A 20,137-nucleotide genomic window follows, 5' to 3' on the forward strand; every position below is an offset into this window, starting at 1 on the left:
GTGCAGGAGGGTTGCAAGTAAGTTACCATCTTCAAAGTGAGGCCACCAAATGCTCTTGATGACAGGACAGTGTCCTATTCATCACACAGGAAACATGGCCAGTCCCTCCCTATGCTCAAATGATGACTTTGTAATAACAACAGCCTCTTCTAACAGTATTTTATCTCTGAAGTCTGGGATCGATGCAACTTAGTACTACCTAATAAGCTGCATCAATTTTTTCCTTCTCTAAGTCCTCTAACATTTCTTCCATAAGAGATCTAAATAGGCAAAAAACCTTGACACTTTCACTAGCTTTCCTAAAATGGACAAATGAAGTATGTTAGCACTAGAACGATTAACACAATTTCCTCCATAAACTTCTGTTACCCCTTATGAAAGTTGCAAGTTTCTGAGCCATCGTATTTTTGACCTTGCCACTCAATCACTCAGGAACCAGAAGCAGCTCTTTAGGACAAGAACTGAAGATAAAAACAGCTGATGCTTCACTGAACTGATCCTACCCTGGACCAATTTGTCAATGTCTTTAAAAATTCTGAATTGCAAGTTTACTCAAAAGGCCTATTGCCTTCCCTGCTTTTACTAAATGCCCTAAGTCTCTTTCTGTTATGATGTACGATCTCTTGCTAGCAGTCTCCAATCAACAGCATGCAGCCCCAACAGTAACCTTGCATTTTGCTGGTTATAATCCTTTTATATTAGAACTCCTGAACAAGTCAGATATTTCTAGGAGCATCCTATGTTCTGCAGAGGAATAGGGATCTTCTAAACAGCAGAGTATGTCCCAGTTCTGCCACCTGATAGTCACAAACTAATATAAATTCACTATTTTCCTCTCAAAACATGTCTCCCTACAGCTGGCACAGTTTCTTTACTCAGATGACAGGGGAGGATCCCTGAAATTAGCTAAGTCATGAACATAATACCGTAATAAGATACTCAAAAAGTCACTCAATGTGACCTAACTTTGTGCCATTACTGTGTACAATTCAAACAAAGTTCTAGGAAAGCCATTAGTTCCTAAAAGATTGTTTTAAATTAGAATATAAAGTAGCCTGAGAGGGACTAAAAGGATTCAAATGCATTTGCCTTTGTCATGAAATAAAGTGATTCCTGAATAATTTGATAGACCCTTTACTTAAAGGAGGTCAGCACTCTCTTCTGCATTGTCCCTTTCCCTAAATAGCTTATTGTACCTTAAACAAGTTGGACGCCCTTCTTCAGTATGGGCATGGAAGCAGGAAATAAGTTCTGCACCCACCTGAGTATCCCACCGGACTGCTATGAGAAGGTTCCTCCTTACTCACAGTTGTGGACAGAGTACATAAACAATATGACAGAGTACATAAACAATATGACACTGTTTACCCTAGACAGGTTAACTGGAGAATTGACTGACTGCTGTTTGGGTAAAAACCCATCTGCTAGTAAAAGATTGGCTTATATCATGGCAGGAACAGTAAACATTGTAAGTCATTAGAAAGCCCATCTCAGACATCCAGATCATACTGTATTACTCTACGTTCATCAGCTTTTTTCCTTCAGAGATGCTCAGCTTATCATACCTATCTGACATCCTCTTCAAGTCTTAACACAGAATTCCTGAGGAGAGAATGGAAAGAAATCACTAATACTTCTGCAGCTGACGTTGGTGCCCAGCTCTCCATCCCCACAACAATTTCATCTGTAAAACAATCTTCAGAAGCCAAGTGCCAAATATGACTGGTTAAACAAAAAAATAAAATCACATCTTTTTATCTTTTCTTTTCTGGATTTCAGACTAACACGAGCCATAAAACTGGATCTAATACCTTCATTAGTGCAGACTGTATACACCCACCTTCCTTTGGACGGAGTTCAGTTTTTCTTACCAATAAAACTGAGTAGAACCTAAACCTATCAGGTATAATATTTCTATCCCATTTTCTCTGAATTGGTACAACACAGGAATGTGCATCAGGAATTTAAATTCATGGTTCTTTAAAGTAAGTAAGTAAATAAATAAATAAATAAATAAATACAGTGTTGTATCAATAAGCATAGTTGATAGTTCATCTCTTAGAAGAACTAAAGCAAGTGCCCCACCAAACCCTTGAGTGGGACACCTATTAATCTTAGTGATACTTTTAGTCCCCAGTCACAGGCTCAGAATTAGGATTCAGACTCCATGAATCGTCAACTGGACACTTTTTCTGGCTCTTCCACCCCCAACAGGCCTTGCATGCAAAGAGGGGATCTCTCGAAAGACGCATCATCCTTCTCCATGAAGTTCTCCAAGTGCATGGGTATTGTACAGGCAGCACTGGCAGACTCAATCTTTCAGCCAGTTTGACAGGTTCTGACAAAACTTTATGAGAACTTAATTTCCTCCATCTTTACCAACAGCACCAGAAACACCATACTCCTCATATCCAAAAATTGGGGTAAAACTATTCTCAGTAATCACTAGCAATTTTTTCTCTCAAATTTCCACGCAGCCAAAAATAGCTGGTTTTAGCAATCTGCATTCTTAGATAAGGCCCATTCCCTCATTAGAATGAGCACAATTCCATGTGGCACTAGAAGCCTGGGACTCTGAGGGATTGTGTAATGGGGCCCATAGCTGCTGGTGACCAGCTGCCACATGTATGAAGCTCCCCACAGGTTATCATTTATACCCATTGTAAAAGAAAATCTTTTCCATCTGTGAGGGCCACAGAATCAAACCCACCCAAGAGTCTCTGGCAACTCCACTCTGGACCAAAATGTTTGCTGACCTTCCTGTTTCTCTTGAGAGATCTTTTTCACAAGTTCCTCCTTTCTATTCCCCTAGAAAACTCTCACACTGTCTAGTTCTTGTGGTAGCTATTGATGCTACATCAAAAGATGCTGCAGCTGTTGATGCTGTTCCTGTTCTCACAGCCATTTCAGTAGCTCTCCAACATCTATTTCTATCTTCAGGCTGTGACAGTCTGCCCAAGTTCTCCTCCACCAGCCTGGGAAAAAAATCACTGCCAAAAGTTTTGCAAAAAGTCTTTTTTAGGCTTTTTCCTCAGGGCACATTTTGCTGACAAACTCAAAAGGACAACACAAAACCAAGCTATTTCCCCAGGGTGCACATGCTGCCAGAGCTCAGAGGTCTTTTCCTCTGCCTTTCTCTGCCTACTAAGGGAAGGACAGTCCTTTCTTCTGTCTTTTAAAGCCTAGCTGAATCATGAAAATGCCTTGTTTTAACTGTTTCTATCTCTTCAGTGTTTTCTCACTTACTTTTGGAGCAGGATCTTCTAAACTGCCCCTAACATATGATTTGGACTACAACAACTTTATTTAATAAAAAGGAGATTGAACATTCACTTAAACAGCATTCAAAAACCTCTGTCCAAACTAATCAAAATTACCATACAAATAATAATCACAATGAAGGTATTTATATTGTTTATCTCTAATGTTCTTACAATCCAATCTGCTGTTAGGAGTAGTACAGAACTATGCAGATACTTGGTACTATACAGTTCTGAAGAAAATCTCTGCCTGGAAAGTGCTGTGTGTACCTCACCCCATGCAGTAACATTTTTATGCAGAACAGGTTTTTCACCTTTCACCTTTCTTTCACACAGCCAGCATTGATCATAAAATCTAAAGGAGAAAAAAAAATAAAATTTCTTCTGAGTGCACATATTTCCAATGAATCTTCAGGATTTGGTGTGGGCTACATTATTATTTATTGTTTTTATTGTTATTAATACTATTACATAAATACACCAGTTATTTTGGTTGTTTCTTTTCACATATTCTTCTGAGGCATTTTAAAACCACAGAAAGATCTAATGTAATCTATTTTCTACTACTGTCTCTTAAGAACGAGAGAAGGAGGAGATTTTTAATTTGACCAGCAAGGAGGACACAGAGGAACTGTCTTTGGAAATAATTGTTCTTCCAAAAACCACAGATATGCATATCAACTGCAAAGAGCCAAGTATTAGGAAACATGGTCACTTAAAAACACACATTCACTTAAAAACACACATTTCTTCTTATTATGGATATTCCTCGGATTAATTTACTGGATATTAATTTACTATAAAGTTCTGAGCGTTGCTTAGAGAGAAGTGTTTTGTGATTAGGAACAAGTGGTGGAGAACTCATTTTCCTTTGCTGTTCAGTCACATTTTTGGAAATTGGGAAAAGCTGGTATGTATTCAGGAAAGAAATTTTAAATTCACAGTTTGTATCCACTGAACAATACACTTGAATAAAGCAGAGAATGAGAATCATACTATAAATATGTGATGAAGATGACAGGCAGACAAGACACACGGCAGGAACTTCTCAATGGGATACCAAGGACAGCATCTGCACACAGAGCTAGGAGCAGGCCTTGTTTGTTTAACTGTACTTGCAATAGTGACAGGCCATCATCAAGATGACACAAGATTAGTTAACTAATTAAAAGCAGAACTACACTGAACTGGATCAAACTGTGTTCCAGTCAGGAACTGGAAAGCACATGTCTCTGCCACAGCATTAGAACCCACATGAGGAGTTTAATGGGCTTTACGTAGGGAAAGATCAACACACTTATTTTGGTGACTAAAAAGGGGATTTAGGCTAAATTCAGAACTCTAAGCCCAGGACAGCTGTATCTATAATGTCCACACTCACCCAGCTACAGTTCTGCACATAAAATCTAACTCTGGAAGCACTTAACCTTATTATCTCTGCAGCCTGTATCTCAATACGGTTTGAAAATTCCTTTACATGACCAAAATTAACTGATGCAGAAAAGAAGCAGCTCATCTAGCTGTCTCCTGACTTCTGTTACAGTCTAAAGAAGAGACACTTAATTTGCCTCTTAGAACGCATTCCTCTGCTATTCTCAGAAACCATAATTCCTGCAGATGTGACTGATTTCAGCCAAGTCAGACAGCAACAGTCACCTTCATAAACCATGTGGAAGTGAGATAGGCTTGCCTCCTGGTTAAGAGAAAGCTCAAATCAAGCTTCAACCTCAGAAGATTCAAACCCAATTTCTTCACTCCTACAAGTGTGCCCTGTCTGCTATGCAGTAGAACAGTCTGGCTTACTACCCCTTCCCATATTGGCTCAAAACTAAGGCTATCAAACCAGAAAGGTGGTGTGTGCTTGTGTGGAGGGCAGCAGCTGGGGGTCACACAAGCAAAACACTATCTCATTCTGTAGCCAGCTTTGGTGCAGGGAATTCAGCTTGAAAAGGGAACTCTGTGAGGGTTCTTTCTGACCATCAAACAAATACGCAAAACACTGGCAAATGCATTTCAAAGAGAATATTTTCTGGGTGGATAGGCACATGAAATGCAGAACACTGAGTCCTCTCCTAAAAATAAATGAGCAAACTTTCTTAATCAAATTTATTTAGACTCCAAAGAGAAGCAGAAAGCAAAATACAGCCAGTGCTTAAAGATTCCTACTGGTTAGTGCAAGGTACCTCAGCACACCTGCTAAAGGTATCTGGTTTTGCATCAAATAGTAGATGCTGTGAATCATCAACACTTAGTATTTAAGCACAGCAGTGTGATATAGAGGTTTAAGTGTGAACTCTCAATTCCATCCTCTGAGCTCAGGTCAGTCTAGTACACGCCTCTGTAACAGTTTAAGAATTTCTTCATGTTTTCTCTCTTTACCATTCAGTATTATTACTTTTTATTTGCACACCAAAATGCGTGCACACTAACATATCAGAAAAAATCCTTTCTGTAGGTCTTACTGTTTGAAGCGCTACTACTTACTTTCAGTCTTATGCATATCTTACAGTCAAAAACCTGCTTGAATTGACTCAGTTTAAAAAATAATCTCACATATATTTGTATAATGAACTTAGAAGAACAGTTCTTTTCATATTTCAGCCTGTTGTTGTTAGGTTTGAGTGGCAAGGTTTTGGTAGTGGAGGGGCTACAGAGATAGCTTCTGTGAGAAGATGCCAGTAGCTACCCATGTCCAATAGAGCCAATGCCAGCCAGCAGCAAGACAGACCCGCCACTAGCCGAGGCCGAGCCCATAAGCGACAGTGGTAGCACCTCTGGCTGCAACTGTAGCCAGAGAAAGGAGTGATAATATGTAAGAGAAACTGCTCTGCAGACACCAAGGTCAGTGAAGAAGGAAGCGGAAGAGGTGCTCCAGATATCCCCCGTGGTGAAGACCATGGTGAGGCAGGCTGTGCCCCTGCAACCCATGGACGTCCACGGTGGAGCAGATTTCCATCTGCAACCCATGGAGGACCCCATGCCAGAGCAGGGGGATACCCCAAGGAAGCTGTGACCCCGTGGGAAGTTAAAACAATGTTGTAATTTAGGTAAGATTTATGAAGTGAAGTCTCTACATCAAACTTAAACTCTAATTATCATTTTGTGATTATTCTGTTAGATGACTACACTGAAATGCAATTAAGTATATGCTATCACGTCACGGGCAAAAAGAAATCCCAACAACTAATCACCAGTCTTCATTTTACCTTATAAGCAAATGTTTCCTTTAGTAATAAATCAACAACATTCACAAATCATAGGAGATTTTCTCAGTTTTTAAAAATACATATTTAGATTACTTACCAAACATGAAAACTTCCTAAACGTTCTTGACCTTTTCCAGTTTAGTTCTTATCAGGCTTCATAAACCATCTCCTAAATCTAACTTTTCATATACAGTATCTCATATACAGTATACTCTAAGCACATAATTTTTGTTTCTGCTCTTTCACAGGACAACTCCCTCACATTGTTTATCGTATTAGAAACACCTTCATATTGAACACCTACATGTGTTTCCCCTGGAATCTGTTTCCTTCCTGACTGAGCAAGCCTTCTTCACTACAAACCCCACTCTGGTGACCTATGAACTGTTAATGATGAATTTTTTCCCTCAAAGAATGTATTTTTTGGATTAAAAACCATAAATACAAACCATAATTTAACCTCTTACTTCATAGTAACATCTATAATATAATATATTATGCATTCAAAATATACTTAATTTTAAATTAGCCATAAATTCACATATTTCAAAAATTACTTACATTCTGCATATTTCTGAAGCTGAGAGAACTCTCCAGGGCTCAGGTTAACCCACTTCTCCTGGCTCGTCATACTGGCAGTAAGGGCCTTTGTTAAATATCAGAAAAACATTCCCTTTGAACCAGGTGATATAAACTTCATAAAGCTTCAGTTGTCTGTGCTTGGAGGCTGGCAAGATGGCATCAGTCTACATAGATGAAGATCTGATGCTATGAACTGTTCCCAGTGTGTTGTTTCAGTGGTGAGTTACAGCACTGTTAAAAGAAAATCAAACATTAGAAATACAAATACCAGTTTTCCTACGGGAATAGCTGTAACAGATAAATATTTTCTTATATAAAGGTTTGCTTGAAAATACTTACAGTATTTGTCAAAAAATAGTTTTATATGTATTTCAAAATTTTATTTTTAGAATTCCAAATGCTTACATGCAGCATTGATAAAGTTATTGATTCTTTATGATCAAATTGTATCTGGACACCTTGTGTGGGGATGTTTCTGATTTAGTAACAAGCACTGCAACAGTAGATACTATCTACCAGTAAATTTAGTTCCCTATGATTTTAAAATTGAATGCATATAACTGATTTTGTATCCATTATGTTGTTGTACAGTGCTGCGTGTCCTTCTCAGAAGTGTTCTGAAGCTTCTAACTCTACCTATCAAAAACCAAATGGATTCTGCAGTTTGGCAAGAAATTCACAAGAGCTCCATAAATATTAACTATTCTAACAAAATAGTAGGGGTTTGATTTCAAGAATGTCACAACATTGCTAAAATCACTACTAAAAAGCAAATATAACTGTTGGCACCATTGCAAATTAGTTCAGTTAAAAAAAAAAAAAAATATCAAACTGTGTCTGCCATTTCATTCCAATTTTATGCAGTTTCTACCTCTGTAGGACAGACCTTACAAAGGCAATGCATTACCAACACTACTTCTTGCACAACAGGTGGGATACTTTTAATCTAATTTTAGCCATTTGAAAGTCAGGTACCTCAACCAAGATTGTCATCTAGGGCACTCTCTTTAATCAACAGAAAGAGACAGGTGGCCCAGACAGCAATTAATCCCTCCAGTTTCAACATAATCTTAAAAAGGTGATGAATTGCCTTCTTGTGGTATTTATCTTTCGCTATTGATTACAGAGGTTGCCTAGATGACAAGTTTAAATGAAAAAGCTAATTTTAGACCATAAGTGGAATCTTTTTATATGCCTAGCAATGTGTCATTTACAAGGGTCAAATTACAAAAAGAGCAAAAGGAAAAATTCAGACCAGAAGAGACTGACACAGTAATGGAAAGAGTGCTAAGGAAGATATTGGCAGCTGGAAGAGGAGAAAAAAAGGAATACTATGTCAGGTGCAGGGGGGAAGGAAGAGAAAGAGTAGCTAGGAACAGAAGCATATGAAAAAATGATAGACAAGAGGTTTTTTGTTTGGCTTGGTTTTGGGGGGAAGGGCGTGGGTTTTGGGTTTTGGTTTTTTTTGTGGATTTTTTTTTCGTCTCCTATCTTACGTATGAGTACCATTGCTGGAAAAAGAAATTCCGGAAGAAAGACACTGCAGTCTCAGAGCATGCTTTCATTGCTCTCAGACCTCTGCTGGTAAATCATTTGTGCAACTCATATCAGCGAATTAACATCAGTGCCAGAAAAAGGGCAATAAATACAAAAGCTAAAAGCGACAGGCAGTAAGAAATGCTATCATTCTGTCTTGAGAACTTCAGACTTCTGATTTATGACAAAAGAAAATAACTATGGTCAACAAGGACATTTTAATCTAATTAGAGATGTTTCATTTCTGGTACTTGATTAGATTGTATTGAAGACAGCTTTATTTCTTCAGAAAGGCATGTTTTTCTCATATTCTGATGGCAACTGATTAGGTTTTATTGAAAATGTTCTTATATTTGCATAATTGATTTAATAGATCCACAATTTTCTACCACAATTTCATCCAGTATTACTTTTTGTATTCTTAACTACATTAGCTTCATTTTCTGCAAAAGCTAACACTGCTGAATGCTGTACAGTTAGAGATTATGTCAATTATTTAATATGAATATTTTTTATAAGCAGCTTACCATTGGAATTGCTATTGTTAGCATGGTAATAATAGCTGTGCGCTCTAAACTGATCAATCCATTCATATGCAGTACCTGACCACTGCCTACAGGGTTTGTTGTATACACAGTACATGAGCAGACTTCCCCTTCTCCAACTTCTGATCTAAATGAGCACCCCAGATATTGTTTTCCCTTTACCAGACATCCAGGCTCTGCTGCCTACAAACAGTGCTGCAAGAAAAGGTACATGACCCGAATGAGATGACAGCAATGGAAAAAATTAGTACGGGCATGGCAGTCCACAGGAAAGATGTAGTCTTTGTGTAAGTCAGCAGAGTCAGCATGGAAGATACAACAGAATTTAAGGCTACATGTAAAACACTCCAAGTGCAAGGTCCTTCATTTGAAAGGGAAGACTGAGGGGAACCTAGTGGAACTAATTTGCCAAGTTTAATCTGGGAACAGTAATGGCAGGTAGGAAGGCCTCTGAGCATGGTTAGCTGGTCTTTGGGACTGCAGCCAGGTCCTGAACACCACCTCAGTGCATGTAATAGAGGAATATACAGAAACATAATGGGGAAAATCTCAGTGAAAGGAACTTTATAAAGGCTTAATTTTTAGTTCTGCTTCAGGGGAGTCCTAAATAAGAAAAGGTCCCTGCTCCCTGCATCTTTTAATTTTCACAGTTAAATCATTTACAGTGTCATCTTCCCATTTTATATAGATAATAATGTAGCTATAAGAAATCAAGCACATTATACAGACACTGAGGACAAAAGTCACCAAAGCATATTCATGTTATATGATGCATGTCATTTATGAAGGTAAATATTTCAACATCACCTATCTCTTATACAGATATCATCATTTCTGTATAAGAAAATATTAATTTATGTTATTTTTTCAGTAGCTTTAATTTAAATGCATTCCCTTGCACTTTATTTTAATGTTCTTTCAGAACTCCAGGAAAGTCATGCAGTGAGAAACCGATTCATAAATACACAAAGAGGAATGCAGTAACACTATACTATCACATAGGAAAAAAGAGAATCTTCAACTGCAACATTAATCAAATGTGCTTGCTGCTGAGAAAAATAAAGATCAGCAGCACTAAACAGATACAGTGATTTGACCTCTCTACTCAGAGATAAATTACTTTGAAGAACACACTACACCATACAGTTAAAATACACAGGATGTCAGATAGGCAACTCTTCCACCAATCCTCTGAGAGTTTGACCTGTTCCAGGAAACTTAGATGTGTGTTCACATTTCGTTAGTATACGCTTAGGTGAGATTCACAGCCCTCTCAACCAGACACAAAGCAGGCCTAACAAATACAGAGAAATTAGAAACACCACATTAATAAATCGTTTTATCACAAAAAGAATTAGGAAAAAAAATAAAATCTTTGTGCTCTATCCACTGACTGTAATAAGCCTTAGAATTCCAGTCTCCCTTATAACATGTCTTTCTTTCTGGATTTGAGAACTGAAGTGTTCTGTCTGGATTCCTACCAGGCCACATACACAACGAAGCAAAGCTTTCTTAAAAACTCTACAAATCAGATTACTCAGCATTCAGCCAACAATGCTAACAAACTTGGATTTCCAGGAATTACCCATGTCACCGAAATCCTCAGTTGCTCTGCAGAAACCAGGCTGAGGAGCAAAGAGAAAGGAATATGCAATGGAGGAAAAAAACCACGCACAGAGGCACATCCCCTATCCGCCAACCTCAACATTCAAATAATCTCATTACACCTCATAAAGTCCCTTCTGCAAGGAAAGAGCAGGTTTTGGAGTGTATGGGGAAAAAAAAATTTACTTTCAGTCCCACAAAACTAATCAACCATACTGAGTTCAGCTTCAAAATTCAGTTCCAGAGGAGGACTGTGGCCTGTGGAAACACACCCAACTACCTCCACTTCCTCCTGAAAGGCAGGTGGGCTTCATCTGAGGTCTGTCCTCACTGCCCCAACCGAAAGCCTGACACTCATCTTAACACATCCTTAAGGGACTTTTCTCCCTTCATCGTAACAGGGAAACCTAAAACAGCCTAGAAACTGGATTTTGGAATTACTCGGCCATTTTTTGCTTTCTACCAGCCCTTCCATAATGTACTTCTCACATACAATTTCACCATTAATTGCCAGTTACTCCATAAAGGGGGTACAGGGTAAGGCTGAAGGGGTGCAGGTGACTCCGATCTTAAGCAAGTATCTTCCATGCTAAACAAGACCCAGACCTTCAAGTCTTCTTCTCCCACCTTCTTCTGTTGCAATACGCTTGAGAAGAAAAAGAAAGAATATGAACCCTAAGGAAACAAGTTTCCTTCCAGGGAAACTACAATTCTCCACAACATGACTGATTTGTGATTTTTGCCTGAACAATAGGAATAAATAATACAGAGTATTTTACACCTTAATTGCTATGGAGGCTGAAGCAATTACACTTTTTAAGAACAGAATGTATATGGTATTTCTTTCAGTTAGGTCCTACACCTTCACCATGGTTAACTAGATCCTGTGATTTCAGTGTGGGTGACATCATGGATTTTCCAAAGGAGGATTTTCACATGTTAGATACCACATGCTGACACATATACCTGAAACAGTTTTCTCCATGAACTCCTGCAACCAGTTCAGAAAGCAAGTATATTGTTTCTACTGAAAACACCAAAGCATCTTGCCTCCAAAACCTCCATGTCATTTTTTAGCTTAGCGAACAATGGAAAAGTAAACATTTCATCAACACTTGCAGAAGAACAACTCAACCTTTATGTGTTGAAGGCTCTGATCATATTTTAAGATCTATGTAACATTAATTTCAAAGAAATTATGATACACTACTTATTTGCTGTTAGGATCAAAGTACATAATATTTCCTGGGCACTGAAGGACCATACTTGCCCTTGAATCCCCTTGATATTCTTTCCACTAAGGTTGCTATTGTCAAAACAGCTGAACCAAAAAAAAACCAACAAAACAACCTAAAACAAAACCCCAAACAAAACAAACAAAACACACCATCCAACAAAAGCATGCTAACAATCTCAAATTTCTTGGAAATGCAGGCATTATGTACAGATATAAAGACAATTTGCCTAGGTATTCCTGCAATTCCTTTTACACTTTGCAGAAAACAATGTCTCCAATGTCAGAAATGCTCCAAATTTACACAGTTGAAAGTTTAGTCTGAAGAGTTTGAAGGGGAAAAAATCCAGTCAAATAAATCTGCTAACCACCATTCTGATTTCTTTACTCACAAATACAGAAGTATTATCATAATTTATAATTGCTGCTAGATCAATGGCATGGATGAAAAGAAAGAGCTCCCGTAACAAAACACGACAGCTTTTTCCTACATAAACTGCATATTTTACATAACACCATCCTCTTGTTTTTCACAGTATTTAGCATAAAGTCATTTTAGTAGTACACGCTCTTTTTCAATTTAGCAAAGGATGCTTACTGATGTAAATTAAAATAATTGAGAACTATAAACTCTAAACATAGATACATTGAAATCAGTGAAATTTTGCTTACTAAGCTGAAAATCTCTCCTTTAAAGGAGTGACTTCAACACAACTCAAAAGCAGAACTGTTTTCCTGACTACTTTATTGCCAGATGTACTAGTCTGGGGCATGTAAAAACATCCATTTAAATTTTAATACAAAGATATGGTCTGTATTCCTCAGAGAAGAAATTAATCAAATTCACTTCCCTAAATTACTTAGATGGAGTATATCAGTAAACATTGGGAATAAATGGAGCACAGAACCATTGCGATATGGTAAGCAGAATACTTCAGTCTGAGAAAACCTTTAACTGATACTATGGTTTGTGACAGTGAGAAGTACTAGCAACAATGAGCACCAATAAAAACTGATCAGAATGCAAGATTGTGACATCACTGATGACAGTTACTTAGATTTCAAAATACAGGCATAATTTTGAAATATATTTTTTAACTTTGTTCTTCATGTACCTCAGCTTCATCACATGACCACTTTAAGAGCAATTTCATATAGATCTTAAATTTTCCAGCTGCTAGGCTTGCTATTTCCAAGTTGCCACACTAATTGCCTACCAAGTCAGAAGAACTACATTCAAATTACTCAGTGTTTTCTTCACTAAAAGAGATACTGAAATAAATAAAACCTAAGGAGAATCTGGAAATACCAGAATGTATATGTGCTGATGCACCATAAGTTTATAAGGGCTTTCTTCTTGCTTTAAATGATATAACTGAATAAACCAAAAATAAACTGACACCCTTTCAGACTGGAATTTATGCTTTTGAGAGAAACAGTACATAATTCAAAAATCTTCTCTAAGTGAGAGTCATGTAGCTGTTCTCAATGTTAAAAACTTTTTAATAACAATTTTAGGAAAAAAGTTTAAAAAGGAAATTTAAGGACTTAGTCATCCTTCTTATCATTTTACATCGATGACTAAGCAAGCAAATTTGTCCACAGTGCCATTAAAATTTGGGATCATTTATTTTATGACTAACCAAGAAAAAAAAAATCACAGTGTGTAATATTTTGCTTGAGTATCAAACATACTGAAACTAGGAGAGAGGGGAAAAAAAAAAACCAACCCAAAAAAAAAACCTCAAAAGATTAACCCCACCAAAAAGCAAACAATAAACTGTTTAGACAGAAACATTTCTAGACAGCTGTTACTATTGGTGAATTTAAAAAAATATACTGTCTGAATATTAAAAGCGTTAAAACAAGACTGAATCACTAAGGCTTATGACTAGTATTCTTTAATAAACGGAAAAAGCAATCTGGGACAGAAGCACAGGATGTAATAGGTGTAACTATGCGATCTGTATGAAGGTCTCTGTAATACAGCACATTTGGGTATCCACTGGATAAATCACTCTGTAGAGAGGATTAATCACAATTTCTATATATCCACCAAAAACTCCTCCAAAATTTAGAACATCTCAGAATAAATATCTTAGGGGCAACCTCTGCCTTCCAAAGAGAGTATGTGCCACATTCCCCAAGGAAGCCAGCTCAAGAAGTGCAGTGGGAACTCTACTAGATCTCCCCACAACTGGCGCCACAACTATCTGAGCATGTATCAGCAGAGTCTTAAGCTCTGTGACTATTACCTGCCACATGTTCTTCCTCTTTTCTTTCCATTCCCTCTCGTGGGCTGACCTGTAAATTCTGGATAACAATTAGCTTTTGTTGGTAACAAGCTACAGGGGCTTTTTCTTGCTTAATTGTTGGGTTTAATTAATCTCTCCATATTTGGGTGCTTTAGGGGTGATTACATTAGAGGAAGGCAAAGCTGTAAAATTAATTTACAACTGGGGAAGATTTCTGATGATCCTCAATTTCCTGGGGCAGAAATTCTTGCTTCATGCTTGGAAATCAGCCTTTGAAGAGATGTGCTTTAGTCTTGTGACAAAAATGTTCCACTGCGCTCAAGGAAAAGAATTGTTAACTCTGTCCTCATTCCAAAGCTTTATGCACTTTTAAAATAAATGGGGAACAAGGCACTGGAGTTCCTTTTAAATAACTTGTGAAAACATGAACCTGATTTAATCTTCAACAGGAAATCTGTACAGAGAAGAGAGATCAGGTTAGCAGGTTAACGGATTTCATAGCAGAAGTTCATGCTATATTGTTTTCTACTAGGTGGAATTTTTTTCTTTTCGCCCAGAGAGGGAGCTACATGCAGAAGTTGATTAAATTATTGCAGTCCTGGGACATGAATATGGCGCTATGTCACTGTCCACTGGGATAGCGTGAAGCCTTCAAGACAACTACAAATGGTTTCATATTTATTCATTAGTATTACTATAAAAGAGTTCAGTGATAGTGAGCTACCAAAAGGGGTATCATAAATTAGGATGGGCCCTTGCCTACAGAAATGTGTATCTACAGCCAAAGGAAACTGTGGTGGCAGAAGCGTCTCAAATTACTATTCCTTGTTCAAATTCAGCTCCAAGGAGACAATAATGTCTAGGTTTGTGAAGGCTCTGTGAACATTGCCACTTGTTTGTTCCTAGCACTTGCTCTGATGGCATGTCCACACTGCCACCAGAGTAATGGATGCACAAGGGGAGAATGTGTGAGGCAGTTTTACTGAAGTAAAGCCAGAAGGGAACAGCCAAGTCAGCCCAACACCACGAGCACCAGGACAGGCTCTGCACCTCTGCCCAACCTCAGGCACAGACCCAAGCAATGCTGAAGTCCATGCTGCTAGTTTCACAGCTCTTGGTACCTGAAAAACTACTACTTAAAGGCAGCTTGGCCTCATCTCCTTCAACAGCATAAACATACATTGAGTCTCTTACCTCGTCCTATATCCTAATTATTTTTCCTTCAGCTTATATATTGCCACTGATTAAACTGAAACAGACATCTGTCATTCTTTACTGTGAGAGCAGTGAGGCACTACAACAGGCTGCCCAAGGAACTTGGAAGGCTCCATCCATGGAAGTGTTCAGTGCCAGGTCGGACAGGGCTTTGAGCAATCGGCTCTAAGTGGGAGCTGCCTCTGCCCATCGCAGCAGGGTTGGAAATACATGATCTTAAGGTCTTTTCCAACCCAAACCATTCTATGATTCTGTGATTTGTGGAACTATACACAAGGCATTCAGTCAGGGATGGAAGTGCATTTTCTGACTGAGGGTCCTTCATTTGTTTATCTGTGTGTCCATCCCACCCAGACAGACCTACGGTTGTAAAGACACAACTTTAACATACTAAATCTTTTAGATGGGACACCACCACCTCTTCATGGCTAACTGCTGATTTTTTCAGCATCATAGAGAGGATGACAATGAAATTTCTGTCCCCCACCTACTAGTTTCAGGATATTAAGTTGTTATACTGTAAATGTTCAGCATTTCATCCAAAGACTCCATCCTAGCCCCCACCATTTTAAATATGTTCAGATGTCTCCAGAATGCTTTGGAGTTAACAAATGCAAATATTCCATGTATTTCCTTAAACAACTAAAAATTGCTATTAATTGCACTTTTTATTGAGAAAGGTATATAACTGCACTTCCATGCAACTTAAGTTTGTGTTGTTTTCATGGCGTTCAGTTTTCAATACAAAATCTTATTTTCAGTTATTTGTGTTTCCCTGTGTTTTTCCCATCTTAAAGTGAAGAAGAAGAAGAAAAAGTTGATCCTGTCTCCTCTTTCCCTTGGGAATTTTTTGGCTGAGCTAGCTTATATTATGCTTGCATTTTAAATTTCTCTTTTTCTCTGGAGAAAGGCTCTGCAAATTTGTTATCTTTTTCTAGAATGTTTTTCTCTGGAGTTGTACCCAGTTATTCCCTCTCTTTAAATGTTGCAATTAACTCTCCTCAGATTTAGCTTATGTTTCCACACGGCAGTCTTTGGCACTAACATTATTGCTATTATGATTATCTAAAGATAGGAGAAATGAGGGATTGGCAAAAAGTAGTAAAATATTTTCTAACACATGAAACTTTCAGACATACAAGCCTTTCCTCAGATCTGAGAACAGATGCAGGAAACTTCAAGCTAAGTATAGGTTAAGATCAACTTTGAGTTGACCGCATCACCTGACCTCACAAGCCTGTGAAGACAAACGTCTGATTTTGCCACCTTCCAATTCTTTGTGCCACCTTCCAGTTCTCTGTGCCTACACCACTGAGAAGCCTGCTTAGAATACAGTAATAAAACATGCTCAAAATTACTGGAAGAGATGCAGGATAAATGCATTTGAAGTTCTTCTGACACTCCAGTGAGCGAAAAAAAACTTAATTACACAGTTGTTGAATACAAAACTGAACTCACTTTACAAGACTGTAGCTTGAAATTTGAAACAATTTCCCCTGACTTTGTTGAATGTTGACGCTTGTGTTTCCTCATCCTCTGCAATTCCACTGGGAACCCACAGGATTTTGCCCAAGGGAGTTTTAATGTTATGCACAAATTGTAGTTAAAAGCCAAACAAGTTTTAAATAATCTCCATCTCAGCGCACTAGACACCTTCTAGTATAGGTTGCCCTTCTTTTGCTATTAGTATGTCTGTCATAAACTAAGAACTATTTGTATGTATACTTCTGAATCATAAACATTGCCAATAAATCATTTTCTGTGCAATTTTTACCATAGCTTTAAAAAGCACAAGATGCATAATATTTTATACAATTCCTTTTGTTTCCCTTTAAAAATAATACATAATTAAATATATCTAGTGGGGAAAGAAATGACATTTTTAAGCCTTACATCAAAAAGACTTACATACTAGAATATAGTAACTAATGAAAAGCTAGAAATCAAAGGGGATGATAAAGAAAGGAAAGCAGAATAAATAAAGAAACACAAAAAGAAACTAAACAATTCATTTTTGTTTGTGCTTAAATTGTTAAGGAATTCCTCTCCACTGACAAAACCAAAGTTTAAAAAAAAAGAGTAATAAAATGGATGGCAGCTTGCTAACACTGCTTTTGTTCTTCTATATGTGGAAGAATTGTATAATTCAGTCTTCTGGACTCCACTCCCATACAGAACAGAGGTATCAGATAAGAACACTACCACTCCCGGTAATACTAATTACAGATGTACTGCCTCCATGAATGTATAATTCTCAGCTTTCATAGCAGCAGCATTAATTACAAACAACTGCAAACCTGTATCTATGACATTATTGCATATCTATAAAAGCTTCTCAGATGAAGGACTGAGATGCAGACACTGCACCTGATGCACTGCACGTCAGGAGCTCAAGTCCTCAAACTCTTTTCTTTACTTCAGACTTGATAATCCCACAACTTAACACTTAGAACTCTTATATATAACTATTTTAAGGCAACTGAAGGTCTAATCACTGAAACAAAGGAGTCTCAAACAAAAATGTTTAACATTTCACTTACACTGATAGCTAAAAAAGTAAAAAATTGGACCTGTAGAACTTCCATGTGTAATTGCAAAATTACCTACAAGGTTTATTTATGCTCCACTTTCTATTACTAGAGAGAAATTATGAAGAAAAAACTTGTTACTTATGAATAGGCAGAAGCTTGTTAACCTCACATTTCAGCTTTCATTGTGTTTCAACAATTTTATCTTATAATTGCTTTATATAGTTAAGTCTGTACTTAGGCAGTAACCACTGCAGTAGTTTCTCTTCCATCTACCTGTACGAAGTTGTCACTAAAGGTCTGGATGTTTTGGAGTTTTTTTCATATACAGATGACTGGATATTAAATATGTATATTACAGAGCCTGGATTCCATCAAAATCTTGAAAGAGAGAATATAAATGAAATTTAAAAAAAAAAAAAAAAAAAAAGAAAAAGGAAGGTATTTTAGGGTAATTATTCTCTATTGTTCCATCCTGAATTGATCCATGCAAATTTTCAAATGCAGAGATTTTCCAAAGTGATCTACTCTTACCAACAGGCTCAGGAATGTACATGCATATAATGCTCTTCCCAAGAACCACCCATTTAAAAATCACTTTCATCAATCAGAGAACATGTGAATTTTAAAAACAGTTATGTTAATAGAAATAATAGTGTTTAACTTTACTAAATGATTTGTTATTGGTGAGTCATACCTTTCACCTGTTCTGTATTAAAACATGCACGACTGAATTCTTGTACATATGAAATAAGCCTAAAAAAATTTTCTCCATTTGCATCCTGTTTATAACACAAGAATATCACAACTATGTGATATGTAGTCACTACAGTCATCCTATTTAAGTATAGATCATGACCAAAAAAAAAAAAAAAAAAAAAAAAAGAGAGAGCATATTTATTCTATTTGTTATTTTAAATGGTTCCATGAAGAGTTCTTTTCCTCAAAGATTATACTTTCAATTATAGAGTTATGGTTATTAATGAAACAGAAGTTTATCTTCTGAGAACATTCACCAAAGATCAGCTAAAGCCTCAAACTCTCCATCCTCAAGAACATGAAATGCCTTTAAAATTAACTTGTTTATAAGTTCCAATGGATATTCACAGAAGCGGTTTTGCTGTACCCCAGTAACTCTTACAACTAATTAATTTATTTTTGCTTATATTTGCACTAAATCAAAGGACAGCTGGCCTCTCTGTTCTATCATTTCAGGCAGGCCAAGTAAACATGTGTTATTCTACCCAAGAACAAAGGAGGACTATTAACCACAAGAAGAAAAAGCGAACAAACAAAAAAACACCACAGAGAAAGGTCATCCATATCAGGTCATGTGCATCCATGCAAATCTGCCATTCAAAATTTGAGATACTATTGTTTAGGCTTAGCTGCTTAAAATGCACATGCAGAAATCCCAGAACTGAGCTCACCTGGGCAACTGGGACTACCTGACCTGGGCACCATTCTTGCTTTTCTGACCCAAACAGGAATGGCTGCACTCTGATGTCCAACAGTGCCTAAATACATTTCATTTTTCTGCTCATTCTTTACAAGCTGGCTTGACCAATTAAACAGATGAAAACTGTCAAGTAACTATTAATTATGTTATTATTATGTGCTTGTATTATAAAAGCAGAAACGGAGATAAGATTGACTCTCTCACTGACAGTACAGCATACACAAGGGACAGACCTGCTTACTTTTAAGTACAAGGACTAGAAAATAAGAGAATGACAAATATCCCATTTTATAGAAAGTATGAAGAACTGAAAATTCTAAAAATTAATATAAAGCTAATGCTGAATTTTAAAAAGTGGCTAGATCTCAGCTGGCATTAGTTACTGCATTTGAAATTCACTAGGCACACTGAAACATTTGTTCTCAAATAATTCACTTGCTATCACACAGGAAAAGTGTGTAAAAGTCAGGAACTGAACTGAGATCTGTAATTGAATATACTTAAACACATGAACAGTGCTAATTTATGTAAGTCAATAAAGTGATCCTACTTCTTAACAGATTTATTTTTGTCTATCCTATCAAGTTTGAATTGGTAAATTTAAGTTTAAATGCCGAAACACTAGCAACTTAGAATAAAACTGTAGATTATAAAATTATCATTGATATCTAATTACCCAAACCACAAAATTTCAATTAAAATTCCCCATCTT

At 37.1% G+C, this 20,137-nt stretch overlaps 1 protein-coding gene across 17 annotated transcripts in view; it reads right to left on the reverse strand.

The window, feature by feature from the left end:
- Positions 1-20,137, reverse strand: part of DGKB (diacylglycerol kinase beta) — a 367,688-nt gene that overhangs the window by 311,449 nt on the left and 36,102 nt on the right. For 16 of the 17 annotated variants that reach the window (XM_030503309.1, XM_030503319.1, XM_030503389.1 and 13 more), the window contains exon 2: positions 7,028-7,279. In XM_030503309.1, the coding sequence (XP_030359169.1) occupies positions 7,028-7,097 (70 nt within the window). In that variant the 5' untranslated portion in view covers positions 7,098-7,279. Of the gene's footprint in view, positions 1-7,027; positions 7,280-20,137 lie in introns of those variants that run through there. The other variant, XM_030503422.1, reaches the window with a different exon arrangement.

This window comes from Strigops habroptila, chromosome 1, assembly GCF_004027225.2.
Source record: "Strigops habroptila isolate Jane chromosome 1, bStrHab1.2.pri, whole genome shotgun sequence".
NCBI lineage: Eukaryota > Metazoa > Chordata > Aves > Psittaciformes > Psittacidae > Strigops > Strigops habroptila.